At 49.5% G+C, this 17659-nt stretch overlaps 1 protein-coding gene across 6 annotated transcripts in view; it reads left to right on the forward strand.

The window, feature by feature from the left end:
* The window catches only part of Pde10a (phosphodiesterase 10A), a 413930-nt gene that overhangs the window by 226906 nt on the left and 169365 nt on the right, over positions 1-17659 (forward strand). Inside the window, exon 1 of one of the 6 annotated variants that reach the window (XM_060373554.1) lies at positions 9207-10479. The exons of 4 other annotated variants lie outside the window; for them this stretch is intronic. In XM_060373554.1, the coding sequence (XP_060229537.1) occupies positions 9582-10479 (898 nt within the window). In that variant the 5' untranslated portion in view covers positions 9207-9581. Of the gene's footprint in view, positions 1-9206; positions 10480-11357; positions 11443-17659 lie in introns of those variants that run through there. One more of the 6 variants, XM_060373557.1, reaches the window with a different exon arrangement.

Below are 17659 nucleotides of genomic sequence, written 5' to 3' on the forward strand. Positions count from 1 at the left end.
CTTAAGCTAAGTAGCTAAGACAAAGCAAAATGTAAGAGAGCCTCTTTCACTCCACTTCTCTGGGGATGGTACTTATAAGGAAATAGACTGCTGGCTTTCACAGTAAGTTTTTTGTTCTTGATTCTACACAAGCAGTAAAAAGCCAGGAGAAAGGATCTCGTCACCACAAAAAGTGACACCTGTTTTAGGTGCTGGGTCTGTGTACCCCAATTTAAACATGACATGGTACATGTGTGGTTCAAGCCCCGCATGACATGCTATGAACACCTGCAAATACTGTGTTTTTCAGAAGTCAGTTCTCAGAAAGAAGCAGACAGAGACAGGCCTGGGCTCCCTGAGCCTGCTCCTTGACGCTGAGTTTTCTTACTCTCCCCCCCGCCCCCCGCACACATTCTGGGCTTGCCTGTTCTGAAGCGACAGGCACACATTCGCTCTTACCTCTGCAGAGATGATCACATTAAGTTCCTCCAGGAAAACACGTTCCGTTGTGTGTCCAGGCTGTCTTTATTTCCTACCGCTGTTGGACACCCCTGCCCCACAAGGCACCTGGCCACCAGTGTGGGAGTTAATGATGCCTCTGGACTTGGGGTGTGGGTAGTGTTTCGTAGTGTAGAGCTTGGGAATGAGAAGCATGTTGGGAGATAAATGTGCTTAACGCCACCGTGTTGTATGTGACATATACATAAAGAGGAGTTATAACCACACATTTTCTGCTAATATGTATTTTACCATAATAAAAAAAATGTTGTTTATTTAAAATAGTGAACTTCTGGCCAAGAAAAGAAAAAAGGTTTCTTGACATGGATGCATTGAAAACCTATGAAATCGGTTTTTTAGCATCCCTTTATGATCTAAAAGATGGGTCTACAACAGACAACCCTGGACAGCTGATGTATTAAGGTTGGTTTGTTAGACTCCAAACCTTCAATGGAAGATGTAAAGAGTGGTGAACAGAGACGTTTCATAGCCAGAGGGAAACATAAGCAAAGCATTCTAATCTTCAGGGAAATTATGGGATATCCTAAGACCCCAGACACCTCTAGCACCCTCTTTCCTCAGCAAACTGAAGAGCTCTCCAATAAACAGTGGCCTGCTTCTAAAAACAAAAAAGGAAAGTATTTATAGGAAATATTCAGATTCAGATTAAGGTGATTGTGTCAAAAGTCAATCATGTAAGAGAATCAAGTAACAATCACAATAGTTTTTGCTTGGTCTTAATTACTGCTTTCTATCCCCCCCCCTGCAAAGTACGGGGATCATTCTGGATGCTCATGGCAGCCTCAGCCTTTGCAAAGACTGCCTAGAGGTGTCATTTGAGGTGACATGTCTCCCTTGTTGCTCAGTGCCCTGGGTAAAGCCTTTGCATTACGGATGGAAAAGCAGCCACGGCTAATTGGTAACTATGATAGAATTGTCTCCAAGCAAGCCACTCCTGTGCTTCCTGTGTTTTGCTGAAGTGCATTTTTGGTGACTCAGATTAAGAAGCATATATGCTTATGTCTGTTATGTGCAGTGGAACAAAAGGAGACCCAGTGAAGAAGGCAGGTACTTTGGGATGGCGAGGCTGCAGAGTCCACCCAGAATGTAGGAGATGTTTGCTCATCTGGAGCATTCTCTCCAGCTTACCCAGCACTGTGGGACAGGGCTACTTTCCGTTTCCTGCCAAGTGGACAGCTTGCACAAAGGCATCTAAGACATCCTTCCCTATAAATCTGGACCACAAATTCCAACCTTGGGCTTTGGCCTGATGGAGCCTTTAAAAGTGACAAACATGACATGGGAAACAAAGCCAGCAAATGCCTCAATGCATTCTTAGTTTTGGCATATCCTTCTAGGATGACAGAATTAGCCTTGTTTGCCACTGCAGTGACCTTCACCCTTGAGCTTCTCAGGTTATGGCATTGGAAATGCTAAACACAAGCACAAAATTAGGATTTATTATGGATATTTCCAGTGACACCTGGCATTTTACTACATTTTTTTCAAGTATGACACGTATTCAGATATGTATTTGTATATTTCTACATATAAACAGTTTTAAAAACTTGACAGCACAAAATTAGGATTTATTATGGATATTTCCAGTGACACCTGGCATTTTACTGCATTTTTTTCAAGTATGACACGTATTCAGATATGTATTTGTATATTTCTACATATAAACAGTTTTAAAAACTTGACAGCAGCCGTGCCTGGTTAAGGAGATAAGCGTCCTCAATTCGGATCATTTTAAACACATAGGAATAGTCTAGAAGCTTAAGACTTGGGCAGAAAGGTCTGGTCATTCACAATGGGGGACTGGAGTTTGTGAAGAGCCGGCCATTGAAATTCAGGAGATGTCCTTGGCTGGCCTCCTGTAGTCATTTGCTGTATCAGATGACTGCGGGCATCCATCTTCCATTATCAGGAGCATTATGAGCATGGAAACCGGTTCCTGAGTGAGGGAGCACACTCCATTCTCATTGCTCATGGCTATAGCACAAGAGGAGACCAAAGGGAGAAAAAGAGTCATGAACTCCAGTTCGGAACTGGGGGCTCATGGAAGGGGCATTGCCCAGTCTCGCTACTGCTTCGTCTACCTGCAGGCCCGAGTCAGCAGTTCTCTTCGGTTCTCTATCGTATAGAGAACAAAGTCTGAATGATCTTTTGGGGGTTTGTGGGCTGGTGATTTTTGTTACAGGAAATCATTTTGAAGGTCTTAATGTCTGAAAGTGTGCCTATTCTTCGCCATCGGCGTCGGCCCTGTGGATGGTGATGGGCGGTTTATATACACGCCACTTAGACTCCAGCTTCTTAAACTTAAATCACTGTGACCCGTTTTCCCCCAGGAAAATTTCAAATGATTTTTCTTTATTCACTGAAAAAATTATACACATGTATTATGTATTTCGATCAAAACTGGCATTCTCCCGTTTCCCTCTCTTACCCACTCCAGAGAACTGTTCATGTGACCCATGGTAAACTGGTGCATAAATTAGGACAAATCAAATACTTACTGAAAAACAACTTTAAATTATTTTAAAATAATTCTTTGGTATACATATAAATTTACCAATTACTAAGACCTAAAACAAATTTACATGCTAATGAGATGGACAAGCTTATTTTTACATAAATAATCTTAAAAATCTTAGCTTTTAGTATTTGGCATTGCAGGACATAGTTCAATGGCTTTCAGACTTGATCAGAATATTTTTGGTCAATGCTGTGAATGCCACATCTTATCAGAATATTGACCAAAATAGCAGAAAGTATATTTTAGGGCAAATCAATAACTGTTGGAAATTCTGACCTACTCCCAAGCCAAAATTCATATCAGAATTTTTGTCAAAACTCAAGTCAGCAACGTTAAAAATCCAGCCCCCAAACAGGATCCACTGCCAAGCCAGACTACTTGATACTCTCGCTGAAGAAGGCATAGCCAAGTACTAAAGGTCTGCATTTCCATGATGAAACCACTGTGCTTCTGCAAGAGCAGAAATCGTGATGCAGAATGAAGACGCTGCGATTTGTACCATGTATGAATCTACAAGCCCCGTTAAGTCGTTTCCAGCAGGCTTTGTTGGCATGCCACAGCATGTTGGCATACTCAGTGCAAAGAACTCACGGTGTGTGTCCAGCATGAAGGATACGGTGGGGCAGCAGAGGCATCACAGTGAGTGTTGGCAGGAACACCTAGGACTCATTATGTAGTCGATTTTGAATCAGTGTTTGGTGGTTTAGTGTGCAGAAGCATCTTACTGCTGTCAATGTTTTTTTTTTTGTTTTTGTTTTTTTGAAGCCACACATTCAGTTACTCAATTCCATGTGGGGCCGCACAGTTGAGTACTCTGTGGTTGAGTTAAAGGTCTTGAAAATTAACATCCAGATGCCTGAAAGACTAGTCTGGAAACTGTTCTAACGCAGCCATCTTCTGTTACCCTGCTAAGTACTCTCTCCCTCTTTCTTGCCCCTTTATCTTTCTGACACTTTTAATGAGAGAAACTCAGATACAAAAGCTTTCTTCTTGCTTTCTCCTGCCATCGTCCTAAGCCAGGCCTGACACCAGAACCATCCACGCAAACTCTGCTGCAGCCTCACACCCTTGAATGCCCATCTAATTCTGGTCCAAATGAGACAAGAATTGGCATATTCACCCATGATTGGCATGCCTACCTATGCCCTGAGCCACGCCTTGCCTGCTTTTGAGAAGAACAAAAAAGAAATCAATTCCTGGATGAAGAAACCATTCGGACAGTTTTTGAGGCTATCAACCCCAACAGTGTTTCTTTTTTCTTATAAAGGCCTCAGATCCCAAATATTCTAGTTGAGGTTTAGAATAGAAGATTGACAATTAAAAGTGAAAATATGAGCCAATAAGATGACTCAGCCAATAAAGGTTCTTGCCACCATAGTGACCTGATTTTAATCCCTGACACCCACAAAGTCAAACAAAACAAAACAAAACAAAACAAAACAAAACAAAACAAAAAAACCCAAACACCTAGGAAGTTGTTCCCTGACCTCTAAACACATGACATGGTACACAGACCAGACCCTCAGTGAGCCCATGCTTCTGTGATGCATAAGAAAGAAAGAAAGAAAGAAAGGAAGGAAGGAAGGAAGGAAGAAAGAAAGAAAGAAAGAAAGAAAGAAATTTTACTTTAAAAATTGAATAAAAATAAAAATATTTGCACAATTTCCAAGCAGCAGGTGAAAGAACACACATCACATGACATCTTGTGTAGGGCTCTGAGCCATGAACATGGAGGGATGGATTCAGAGGCAGCTGGGCACCTTCCATCTCTAGCACCTGTATATTCATATTAGAACCCAAAGTTTAGGAAAGTCCACACAGGATGTACTGTGTTTTCCTAATGTCTCCGATGCTGACTTCCTACTGTAGTGTGGGGAACTAGTGCTTAGTTCTTGGGAAGAATTATTTTCCATTTCTTTTGGAGATTTTTGAGACACAATGTTCTCTTTGCTTTTCAATGAAATAATTGTATCTTACTAGCCAAAGTTTGGTGACAGTGTTGATTATTTAAACAGAGTTCCTGGCTGTGTTCCAACTTCTTAGTGGCCTTGAGCACTGAGAGACAGTTTAGTAGCGTGTACGTGCCATGGGTTTCTACAGGAATTGATACCGTTTAAAGGGAAAACTTTGAAACTTGGTTCTGCGTGGTTGCACACCAGTGTCATATTTGAACGCTGTTAACAGTCTCCATGGCTCTCCCAAGAACAAGGCATCCATTACTATAAAACCTTAGCAGCGCTCACTAGCACCCGTACACCTGGGACTCAGTACTCACAGCAATTGTGCAGAGCTTAATTGTCACCAGGGAATTAAACATTACAGTTTTGACTGCTAAAGATTTCTGCTTGGGCAAGAGATACACGCAACCCTCCCCTTGGAAGGAATGAACCCTAGACATTTATATGTTATGTTTGTATTGTAACAAATCAAAATCAAAACAATAGACAGCATTCTGATATATACTAAGTAAAGAATAATACGAGCTATCCTGGATATTTGTCTAATCACATAAAATAACAAAATTAAAGCTTGTTTAAATATAAATGCTTGAATTTGTAATGTAATTTGATTGGTGAGATAGGAATTTAAACAGTAAGTAAAGAAGTTATTTTTATCAGGTCTTTTTTTTTTTTTTCTCAAGACCTCTTCATCCCAGTATTGACTTCAATAATATTTTTCTTGCTAGAATTATAATGTCCCATCCTTTTCCCTTTAGGGTTGACTATGATAGCATTATGTATAAGGGTACAACTCTCACTTCAGGCAAAGTTTACGAACATCACCAATAATAAAAAGTTGTCATCTTTTAGCAGGTGACAGGGAAAGCAGTGTCTGCCTGTGTGTCTTCTGTTAGATGTTAATGGGATAGCAGGTCCCCTGGGGTCGGGCTCTTTAAAATGGAATTGTCAGTAGAAGTTACAGGCAGTAACTTTTCTTGAGATGGGCTGGAAAGAAATTCCAGTATCTAGACACAAAACTATGGTGAGCTGAGGGTGAGAGAAATTGAAGGAAGCTTCCTGGTAAGGCATAGTTACAGCCAACTCTGAAAGGACTTGTGGGCTTAGGGGATCTGGGTTGCTGCCTGGAAGATGAAGCCCACATTTACCACACTAGACAATGGGTGAATTATCTCATTAGAACACAGAATGTGTAAATAACATAGGCTGGTAACCAGGGGCTAAGTGATCTGAGCCACCAGCTTGTGGAAGTTTGGCTCTGTGTTGAGAATAAGTTCCAAAGGTTTTTTTTTTTTTTTTTTTTAAATCAAGGTAAAGAGAGAGGGGCTGTAAGAAAACCTGTAGACCTTGCTGGTTTAAATAGGTCAGCTGAGCATTTAATTAACCTTGATTTTTATATGTTAATAAAGTAAGGTTGTTAGCATTTGAAAAGAGAAAAACAGTTTGCCTCCCCAGAAAATGATACAAAACCTAAAATTTTATATCAAATTTCATGAATTTCTATACAAGATGCATTAAAAAACACAGACCCATAGGTCTTTCAAAAAGTTTGTCAAATATTAACCATGTTGGCTATTCGCTTTAGGGGATAAAAAATAAAACACATTTTTGAAGAAAATAATTATTTCCATGGTTCGTGGGCTCTGCCTTGAACCATGTATTATTAAAGCATATGATACAGTTCCTAGCTGCTGTATGGGTGAATTTTTAGGTGTAAAACACTAAAACCAATCTAGAATCCATGTGGTTTCAAAATAGCAGTCTGTGGGAGAGTAGGGGGGAAGGTCAGCATTTAACCTTAACCCGCTGTCTGGGTGAGTGCTCACTAAGACTTCCTTGAAAGCATTCTCCATCATTTTGAAGTGTGGTGGTATGGTCGTCACAACTCTGACCTCTGCTTGTGCTAACTGCTGTCTTCTAGTTTATCCTTTTAGTTTTCAATCCCTGCCAAGTTGTGCTGGTGCTTCTTCACCTGAGGTGAGGAGAGTTGAGACACTTCGGGTATCTGGTTACCTTCGCTGGTACCCTAACACCCAGAGCTGCAGGTCAATGGAGCAGCGACACTCAGATGTCACTCCAACAGTAACTGCACCGCCAAGTTTAGGACAACAATCCTGGGGGCTCGGTGACCTATTCATTCACAAGGAGTTCGCAGCGGCAACCTTCAGGGATCCCGTCTTCTCCGTTTCCTGGTGTATCCGCAGAGAAATGCAAGGGGAAGGGGAGCTACCACACCCCAGAGACTTGTGATCCTTTAGATCTGTGTTCAGAATTCAAACCGGCCAGATTCCCCTAGAAGACTGAAAAGAACAACCGTGGACACCAGGGTTAAGGGAGGAGGGGGTGGCTATCAAAATGTAATTGCTTTTTCGCTCCTCTTCCAAGCGCTCCTTTTTCGTCGTTACACTTTGTGACTTTGTAATTCGTCCAGGATACGCATCCCTTCCGGCAAGAAATGGAGGAAAATGATGGGAAACAGGAAGAAGCTTGAGTCGGGAGAAGGGTTAACGAGATTGTTTCTGTAACAAACTAACGAAGACCAACAGCACAAATATTTCATGCTTTTCACCCGCCCCCTGCGCCTTCGAGGTGGCTTCTATCCATCCAGAAGTAAATTTCAGAGCACCTGGAAAATCGTTTGAATAACTCAAAAACCTACCACCGATAAGCCTTAAACGTCAGGGGAAAACATTCGCCCTGTAAAGAATGAACGGTTAACTCTTCAAGGAGAAACCTCTTTGCCTAACTGCTTGCACCCGCGAACCCCCGCACCAACAGCGCAGTTCTTAGCCAAGTGAGCTCTGCGGCTGCCGAAGACGCATGCCCGCAGGCTGCAGATGGAGACCTGGTGGCTCCGCTCCCGTCTATTTTTTTTTCTCCTTCATCACTGGGGTCAAGGATTGGGGCATGAAAAAGCACATGTCTTTGCACACCTGGTCTCCAAGGTAAGAATCATATAGTTCCATTTTCTTGTTTTGCGAATGCAAGGATCCAGAGGTAAGGTGGACTGGCTGGCTCCAGGGACAGGCTACACTCTGTCCCAGAATTATCACAACGCCAGGCAACTTTATGGGGGAGAGCCCATCCCCCACCCCAAGCACCAGGTCCCCGGAATGCCACCTGTTCAATTTGATACAACTGTGACTGTTCCTATTTCACTCTTAGGAGTTTGGAGTCGGGAGACTGGAGAAAGGAGTCCATTGCAGAAGAATGTGGGATTCCCTCCGAACCAAAAGCATGAAAAACATCTGAATAATAATGATAATAATAATTAATAAAGAAGCGTCTGGTGAAAAGAAATGGTCCCTGGCAAGTCCAGGTCACATGCAGTGAGTCCCAGCCCAGGGCCAGCCAAGCCGCTGCTTGGCAGCAAAAGCTTGGAGCTGGGCTGTGGCACCCTCACTCTATTCCGGGGAAGATGTCATTGATGGTCCTACCCTCAACCAGACTGCTCAGAGGTGACCCCCCGAGGAGAGCCTGCCGGAACACCTGCGCTCCTTGGCTAGCCCGCTTCTCCAACAACTTTAAGTTCTTTGCTCGGAGCGCGCCCGCTGCGCCACAGTTTTCCTTCTAGAGCAGCAGTCTGGATTGCAGGCTCTTCCTTCAGGGAGAGGGGCTCAAGGAAGCAGCTAGCTTCCTCAGGGTTTCCTCTGGGTTTTACTGCAAGAACTGTCACGTTCTGTGTCTGAGCCCTAGTCTGTTCTGTCTTTTAGACCCACTGGGACAAAGCGGGCTGGTGCACACGAAGTTCGTTCAAAAGTGGGTAGAGGAAAGGCAGTCCCGGAGTGAACCTCCTTTTGAGACATTCTAATGGGAACTCTGCGTCGATGTTAAACTCTCGCCAAGTGTCCGAATTTGAATCCCCCCTCCAGAGCTCTGGTTGAACCCTGTTCCGTAGCTGTTGCTGGTCAGCTAGAGGGAGGACTCCCTGGCTCAGGTCACCCGCAGGCGGATATGGCTCTCCACACAACTGGAACAGCTGCCAGGCTGTGGGTTTAGAATCTGGAACCCCGGACCCAGAGGTGCCACCTCCACAGACACTGGCCAGCTAGGGGCATACAAAAGCTCCAAGTGCCCGAGGGGGGGGGGGCTGGGGCCTGACGCGGCGGGGATAAGTCCCAGTGGACGCGCAACGTGGGCGCAGGCGGTGGCGGCGCTGGGAGCGCCTGCTCCGCCAGTGGGCGTCTTCTGCCGCCGCCACCGCCGCCTCCACGGGCAGCGGCACTGCGGCGCTTTCCTCCACCGCTCTAGGAGCAGTCGCCGCGGCTCAGGCGCCAGAGCGCGCGCACACACCACGCCACGCCCGCGGGCAACGTCCCCGCAGCCCCTCTCCCGACCGACCGGGGAGGACGCCCGATCTTGCGCACCAGCCCGCACCGAGCCGAGGCGACTCCGGACTCGCGCCCCACCCCGCCTTGGGTCCTCTTGAATCCCAAAGGGAACACCATGTGAATCCCCCGGCCGGGAGAGGCCCCCCGAGACCCGAGAGGTGGACCGGACTAGAGCCTGGGCGGGGAGGGGAGGGCCGGGGCTGCGGGGGCGGAGCCCGCAGAGTGCCGGCCACCGCGCCCTCCCGCCTGCCCCCTCGGAGGCTGGGGAGGAGGGCCATGGCCAGCCCGGAGGAGCGGCTTTCTCCCCGCCCCCAGGCCTCGCCGCCAGAGGCTAGGGACGAGTCCGGCCCAGGCCAAGTCCGCCTGGAACCCCGGCAAGGCTCGGCCGGCGGGCGGAGTGCAGTGGGCCTGAGCCTGGCCCGGGAGCTGGCTGGCTGCGGCCGGGAGGAGCTTATGGCGCCCCCGCCCCTGTCCCGGTCCCTGTCTCCCGCAGGCCACGCCAGCCCCGCTGGGGGCCCCAGCGCCCTCTCCGTTCTCAGAGCCGGTGGCTGCGGCTGGGTGGCTGCCCGTGCTCCCTCGGCGCTCGCCTTCTCCTCCTCTATCCCCTCCTCCTCCTTTTCATCTTCCTGGTACTTCTGGCCCCCGCCCCCCCTGCCCCCTCCCCCCCTCATCCCCTCCTCATCTGCCTTCCACCTCCCCGTGCGTCTCCCGAGAAGGGAGGGCGCAGTGGCGGCTGGAGGAGGAGGCGGCGGCGATGCTGGCGGCGGCGGAGGAGGAGGACAAGAGGCAGCTCCCTTGAGCGTCCCCCCAGGCAGTAGTCACCGCAGCGGCGGTGGCAGCGGCGGCGGCGGCGGGCGGCGGCTCTTCCTCTCGCCTGCGATCCAAGGCTTGCTGCTCCCAGCCCGCACCGGGCCCCGGCCACCTCCGCCGCCGAGGCTTCCCCTCCACCCGGGCGCGCGCCGCGCGGACTCCCCGGGCTTTCCGGGCGCCGGCGGGGGCTGCCCTAGCCTCAGCCCCGGCTCTGCAGCCGGTGGCCGAACTCCGTGGCCACCCCGAGGCGCCGCCTTTCCCCTCGCCACCGCTTGGCCGCTGCTCTTCGGCTCCGACATGGAAGATGGACCTTCTAACAATGCGAGTTGCTTCCGAAGGCTGACCGAGTGTTTCCTCAGCCCCAGTAAGTGGCCCGGCCCCACGTTCCCTGCCGCTGGGGCAGTTTTCTCTCCTGGCGGGGACCAGTCGGGGACTTGGATCGCGGGGTGGGGAGGGAGCTACTGTTGTTTTGGGTGGTCGGCAAGGTGCATCTGTACCCGACCGATATTGGCCAGTAGGCCCCAGGAAGCTGGTGGCACCTCAGGGGGTTCGGGACCACCCGCCAGCTTAGGGACACTGTTTTCCCTAGCCCCGCATGAGAGCAGAGAAAGGGTGAACAGGAGGGTGTCGGAGCTGGATGTTTAGAAACTAACCTGCTTCTCTAGAGCTGTCCCTGGCCACACTGGCCCGGCCCATTATTTATACCATCAACTTTGTCATCGATCACTCCACATTTCTCTCCAGCCTGTGGTCACTTAACTGGAGTATGTATGCATGCGTCCTTCCCCTGGGGGTCCCGGGGGTCCAGCCCGCTGGATTTCTGCGGCTGTGATGGGGACCAGCAAAGCTGGGAACCTGAGGCTTCCAAATGTGAGGAGGGAAGGCTGTGCCCCGCGCCTGCCAGTGACCGTGTTCTGGCGCGTGGACCGGTTGTGTGGAACTGGGTGCACCCACCTTCTTGAAGAGGACGCACCCCCCTCCTCAGCCCACCTCACACAGATTCTAGGTAGTTGGTGCTTGGGTGGGTAGAGAAAGCTGAGGAACAATGGGGCGTTAGCAAGGAAGAAAAAGGCACCTCTGGCTCCTCGGACCTTACAGGTCGACAGTAGCATGACCATTCTGTCTCACCACTCCTGGGTGTGGGGCTGAAAGCCTTCTGGGGCAAGGGCGACAGAAGGCGTGTCATGGGGGAGGGGTAACCAGACTGAGCAGAGAAGTCAAGGCAGCTCCCCTGGAAGGAAGGAGGCGAGGCGGGTGATGTTTAGGAAGGAGGCTTCAGATGCGCAGAGGAGGGAGTCGCTGCTGCTGTTGATGGAGAGCCAGCAGGGTGAGGATGGGACACTGTGGAGGGAGGGGGCCAGACTGGACTGGTGGGAGAGTCTGTGTTCCGAGAGGGCACATCCATGGGAAATCGGGAGGCTCAGGCATCCCCTCCGCCCTGAGCGTGGATTTGGTGGCACCGTCTACCGCGTGCGCTCGGAGCCTTTGTCTGCATTCTCTCTGGAAAGCCGCGCTTTTGCTTTGCTTTCCCCGGGGCAGACTCTTCTGCCAGGTTGCAAATTAGCTTTCTTGCTACTGCTCCCAAGTACCACTCACTCCTTAACCAGGGTGAACCTCGGCTCTGGGGTGCCTGGCTGGGACACTCCTCAGGACCAGAGCTGGTCTAGAAGCATGTCCAGGAGCCCCTGAGGGTACAGCCACCAGGAAGGGTGATAGTATTCTATTCAGGACTGGGTTGACTCCTGCAGTCCTGCCTCCCTGGCTCCGGGCTAGTCCATGGTAGCCACCTGGCCCAGTGGCCACTCACAAGTCTACAGGCAGTGTTCAGCACATCTCTGCTTAGCCCTGCCAGTTGACTTGATTGCCTTGAAGGGTGTGGACTCCTCCGTGCTCCCAGCTGACCTCAGTTCGGAGGCTTCCCCCAGGTATGTGCTTCCCCTCGCTGGGTGTTCGTGACCTGCCGGTACTGAACATTGAGCATCCAGGTACAAGCCTGTGCTCCTGTCTTAGACTGTGGTCAGTGGAGATCCCACTTTCCGAAAGGGACTCCATGGATCTGCCGGCCCTGGGTTGAAGGTGCTGGGAGGAGGTGGAGCCCATAGACTCTCTTGTGGCTGTTGGAATAAATCTGGGGCCTATGACTGACTGGGTATCCTCTGGGTAGATTTTATTTTATTTTCTCCTTTACAAAATAAATATCTTTTCTCTTTCGGCAACTAATGCATGCTTGTGTGTGCTTGGGCATGTTCAAGCGCACGCTTGCAGGCCACTGTACTTGACAGTGTCAAATGCTGCACTAGTGAGGGAGATTTGGCCGGATCACACTTCTTTGGAGGGTTTGTGTTTTCGTGGATCTGTAAATGCTGTCTTTGTCTGGGGGTGGGGCTGGCGTTGAGGTAGAAATTATGGTTCTGAATAAAGATGAACGGTTCCAGGGAGATAGCTGAGTTATCTTGGGTAATAAAGTACACCCTACACTGGTGAAGGGGGAGGGAAGGTAGCGTCTTTCCAGGGATGTGCTCTGCATGGTTACAACCGGGAGAAGCTAGCCCTGCTTTGGCGTCCTTGTTCCAGTTCCCAGGAACAAGGTACCAGGTTGGGAACAGTGTGCCAACCAAGACAGCTGTCACCACCCTGCTCATTTGAAAAGTAGCCCATGCAGTGGGGGAGATCCTTTCTTCAAGGTACCAGGTTGAGTATGGATAGAATCACATGGCTCCTGGAGCTTTGTTTAGGATACCACTAGAAGAGTAAGTACTAGGGTACTTGAAGACAGTCTGTTCTCATAAACCCCTGACTCACAAATAGGAGAGGAGCCGGATGCCTGAGGGAAGGGTGCTGTCTATCCCCTCCCCCCGCCACTCCTTTTAGGCCTTATGTTTTTGTCTGGGGCCAGAGGACAAGCCACCTGGGTCTCAAGTGTGAAGGATCTGAAACTTGGCAGTTTTCTGAAAATAAAATAAAATAAAATAAAAAATGAGCCTTTTGAAAAGAGCTTATGTATTTTCTAAGGGTGTGAAAATACACGAAGGTATTCAGATGCCCCAGTGGAGTTTATATCTGTGTTTTCTTTCACTTTGATCTCTTTGTCAGCCAAACAAATTGTCATGTACAGGCTGCTGAGCCCAGCTGCTTCTTAGAGCAAGGCACACTGCAGTTCTCTTGTTAGAAAGCAAACCCTGTGTAGAAGGTACAGTGGCCCCATTCTCTTCCTGTTTTGTTTTGTTCTGCATTCGGGTTCACCTGATCATGCATCCAGCAGGCGCTTACCTGAAACCAATGCCATGTACCAGCTCCTGCCCTACCCAGATCCTCTCACCAAGCATGTACAAGCCACAGATCTGTTGTGGGTTAGTAGGCCAAGCTGAGGAGGAGCCTCCCAGGCAGGAGTTGCCTCAGTGTTGATGCTCGGTGCTACAAATGGTCAGTGGTCTTCCTGCCTGATGCTGTTTGTCTGTCTGAACCATTTACGTCATTTCCTGTCCTCTGCTGGCCTCTAGACCTCTGCTTCTCCTTTTACTGCTGGGAGAGTTGATTGAGTAGGAAATTCTTGCCCATGGAGAGACAACAATTGTCCCGGAGCATCTTCGAAGTTCATTTTGCATTGGGGGGAGTCTCACTGACAGGCCAATAGGGATTACAGTCAGCTTCCTGTAACAAATACAGGCTGTCTACTTCGTCAGTATTGTGGCTACAAAGTGGCATGGCTGGGGGAGACATACTTGTGGAGAATACAGCTCTAGGGATGACAACCTGGAGCCACAAATAACTCCTCCCCTCAAATGTCTCTTTGTGTGCTACATTTTACCAGTTTATTGTGAAGGACAGAAAGAGCTCCATGCAAAGGAAAATGAGGGTTGTGTGTGTGTGTGTTTGTGTGGGGAGGGGGGAGGCAGGGAGGAAATAAGCAAAGGAAATAAGCCCGGGAAGGTCTGTGAATACCGAGTGCAAATGGCTTCCCAGTTTAAATTACTGTGTTTCTCAAATACTCCAAATAGCAAGTGTACATTTTAGGAGTCTGTCACTGGCTACTCTTAAACTGTCTCCTGGGGTGTGAGGACTGCGTGGCTGATGCTAGGGAACACTGAGATAAATATGATTCCTGAAAGAGCAGATTCACTCAGTACTCCAGACAGCACCAGACTTCACAGTTAGGGCATTCCTATCGGTTCTGTGAAGTGGATGCCACAGAGGAAAATCAGAGTCAGGCCCCGCATGGCTGGCACCCCAGCTTGTTGCTGAGGACCCACATGGTCTACAGCATAACTGTGTGGCCCTCCACACATGGAGATGACATTCTGCTCCCCAAAGACCTGGCCTACTGACATGGGTGCCCTGAAAGGTGACCCGAATAGCATGCTGTGAATTCTTGCCAGGTGGGGTGTGGGCAGTGAGCGTCATCGGCTATCCGTGGAGGGGCTGAGCTGGTTCTTGGCTGGGTCAGCAGGCTAAAGGGCAAAGCTATTTAAACTGGGTGGTGTTATTCCATTCAGGTTACTAATGTGCAATCCCACACAATCTTACTTTTAATTTTAGATAAACCTATGTGGACAGAGGAAGCTCCTAAAAGCTTAAATAAAAAAGAACCAGAAAACGAGAAGACAGGCCGCCTATCGCAAATTGAAACATTGCTCTTAGAAGGATTTTCATACACAAAACAGTTTGTGCCCTAAAACAAAGAAGAGCATTTTTGACTATCAGGCACGTTAACCTTGTATGGGGAACAGTGTGCCAGCCAAGACAGCTGCCACCCTGCTCATTTTAAAAGTAGCCCATGCATTGGGAGAGATCTTTTCTTCAAGTCTGCCTGAAGGAGAACTTTCAGGGGCATCAAAGCTATGGCTGTGGCAAAGGGCAGAGTGGGCACCCAGTACTCCTCAGGCCCATGCATCTACTTCTGCTCCCTTGCCATCACTCCTGCTGACTGGCTTACTTTCTTGAAGGCAGGATGGACAGGACTGGGCACGGCCTTATCTTTATTCTGGTGCTGAAGATAAGACAATGCTGGTCCCGCAAGGAAGGTATATTTATCTGCTTGTGTAGAAATTTTCAAGGTGCCAACAAAGCTGAGCCACGTACGAGGAAAAGGTATGGCACCCCAATACACCCTGGGCTCTCGTGGCTTGTACCCAGAGCTCACACTGAGCTCTAGTGGGCCAGCATTCAAGGGTAGTCCACACAACAGTCAGTCCTCATGGGACCTGCAGCTCCAGGAGAGGGTGAGGTTTGCGTCTCTGTCCCCAGTAGGGCTGTGAGAAGACTCAGAAGGGGGTCAGGCCAGGCCCTAGGTTATAAGACCCTTTTGGTGTTTCACAAGATGCCAGGCTCAAGTCTTGAGGAAGCAGGGCAGAAGTTTGCCTGGCAGAGGCCTGAGAAATATTTCCTGGGCAAAGAAGATGCCCCTAAAAGTGATAGACAGGAGCACAGCCATCTAAGGGGGAACAAAGTCACCTGCATGTGATGAGGCCTCTTTGTAAGGGACAGTCCTCTGATTCAGAGGCAGGTGTGAAGGAAAGCCAGAAGACCTCCCATGCTGCAGGTGGAGCAGAAGCTAGGTCTCCGTGGCAGACTCCTAAGCAGGGGAAAAAAGTGGGAGCCAGAGCCCAGAGACTGTGTGCGGGACAGGACACAGAGAGGTGGAAGGTGGAGGGATAGGTTGTAGACGTGGGACACCACGGTTCCTGGATTGGAAGGCTGGAGTGTGTGTGGTTGGGATGGGAGTCAGTCAGGACTGTGTACCTTTATAGGTCATAGGTGTCTTGGCTTGGGCGGTACCTGCTCTCTACTGCTCTCTAGTGGTCTAGGCAGCTACCACCCGGAAACCAAAAAAGCAAAACACACCAAAAAAGCTAGGCAGAGGATTCTCACAGAGGGCTTCGGAAGGTCATTCTGGAAGGCTCTGGGTGGTGTAGTGGGACCAGGTGATAAGCCATGGTGTGGGAAGCAGTCCAGAGAAGAGCTGCGGGGCCTATGGCCCCTGGGCTGGGAGCACAGAGTAGAGGCTGCTCTGCTGGAGCTGGGAGCTGCAGCCTAGATGTCTGGTATGTGATGAAGCCCATAGGTCAGTTGGAACAGGGCTATGTAAATTTGGAAAAACCAGTCGTGGCTCCTGGCGCCAGGGGAGGGTTGTGAGCCACTGAGCTCTGTGATTTATGTCCTGGACGCTCATCCGGGTGTCATTTGGGAAATGAACCCTGGAGCTGTTGGGGAAGGGAAGAATGTGCAGAGGTCATTGGATTAGGCGGACTGAGGTGGAAATGAGATGTAGCTGAGGGCCGACTAAGTGTTTGGCGGCCTTAAGTGCATGGAACACCTGTTGCTGCAGGAGATTAGTAGAGAGTGCACGCCTGGGCTTCTGGTTACTGGGAAAGGGTCCCAGAGGAGAAGGTGTCCATACACAGGTAGGCTTGGGCAGTTTGGCAGTGGGGTGGTTGAGACACTCAAGGTGCAGTAGATGCCGAAAGTTTACATAGACACATTCTCCCCGTCCCCAAGGCTGGAGAATAAAGACAGGCCTGGCATTCGATGCCCCCATTAGGGAGTCAGTCGGTGAATACTTTGTGTGGATCTGGAAGTTCTGAGAAGAGTGGATGGCTTTGGTTACAGGAGGATGTCCTGGTGCAGTGTCCATTCCCCACTGAAGACTGAGCAGTGAGAGGACGAGCCCACAGGATGCTGGCTAAAGTGGGTGAGAAATAAAGATTTCGATCCCCTTAGCCCTGAGGCGGTAGCTGATGGGATGATGGAGAGAGGAATCCCAGAGTGAGGAGTGGGGATGAGAGCAGGCAGAGGTCAGGCATTACAGGAGCAGGGAAGAATGGAAGAACGCATCAGAAGGACCGAGCTAAGCACCTGGAAGCGATGTTGGAAGAAACGTCACGGCACTCAAAGAGGCGCCTCAGAGATCAAGTAAGACCCGTGTCACTAGGAGAGCTGTGGAGTGAGGCTAGGGTAAGGCTAAGGCTGCTGGTGGAGAGCAGCGGCTTCATGCCAGAGAGGCTTGAGCATGTTTGTCGACTGGAGTAAAGGAGTTTGAAAAATTGGGCGAAAGGAAGAACTCTGTGCAGGAAAGATGGGGGGGAGGTGCAATGTGGTGACGCAGGAGGCTGAGCCCCAAAGGGAAATGTTTTCTGTAGAGGGGACTGTGGGGACCATGTTATGGTTGTTGCCACCTCACATTGGGAATGATACGAGGGTGAGAAATGTTTCATCAGGGACCAACTTCCCATTACACCAATTGTCCAGCATTTTGGTCCTTTGGAGCAAGCTAGGCAGGAGGGCAAAGCCCAAGAAAGCTTACAGGGAACAGGGAGAATAGAAGCAAGCAGCCATGAAGAGAAAGGCAGGGGCGTGGAAGGTCTCCTGGGTGCTTGGGAGGGGTGCTTAGTAACCAGCAATTAGCTGGGTGTGGGGGAGTGACCTGCGACTTTTGGAAGGAAAGCTGTGAGCATAGAGCAGTAGCTTAGGAGGACAGACAGGCTGCTGGGGGGCAGGAGGGTGGAAGAGCAGGCCAGAGGGAATGTTTTGCTTCAAGATCATACGGA

The sequence above is a fragment of the Meriones unguiculatus genome, chromosome 20 (genome assembly GCF_030254825.1).
Source record: "Meriones unguiculatus strain TT.TT164.6M chromosome 20, Bangor_MerUng_6.1, whole genome shotgun sequence".
Lineage (NCBI taxonomy): Eukaryota > Metazoa > Chordata > Mammalia > Rodentia > Muridae > Meriones > Meriones unguiculatus.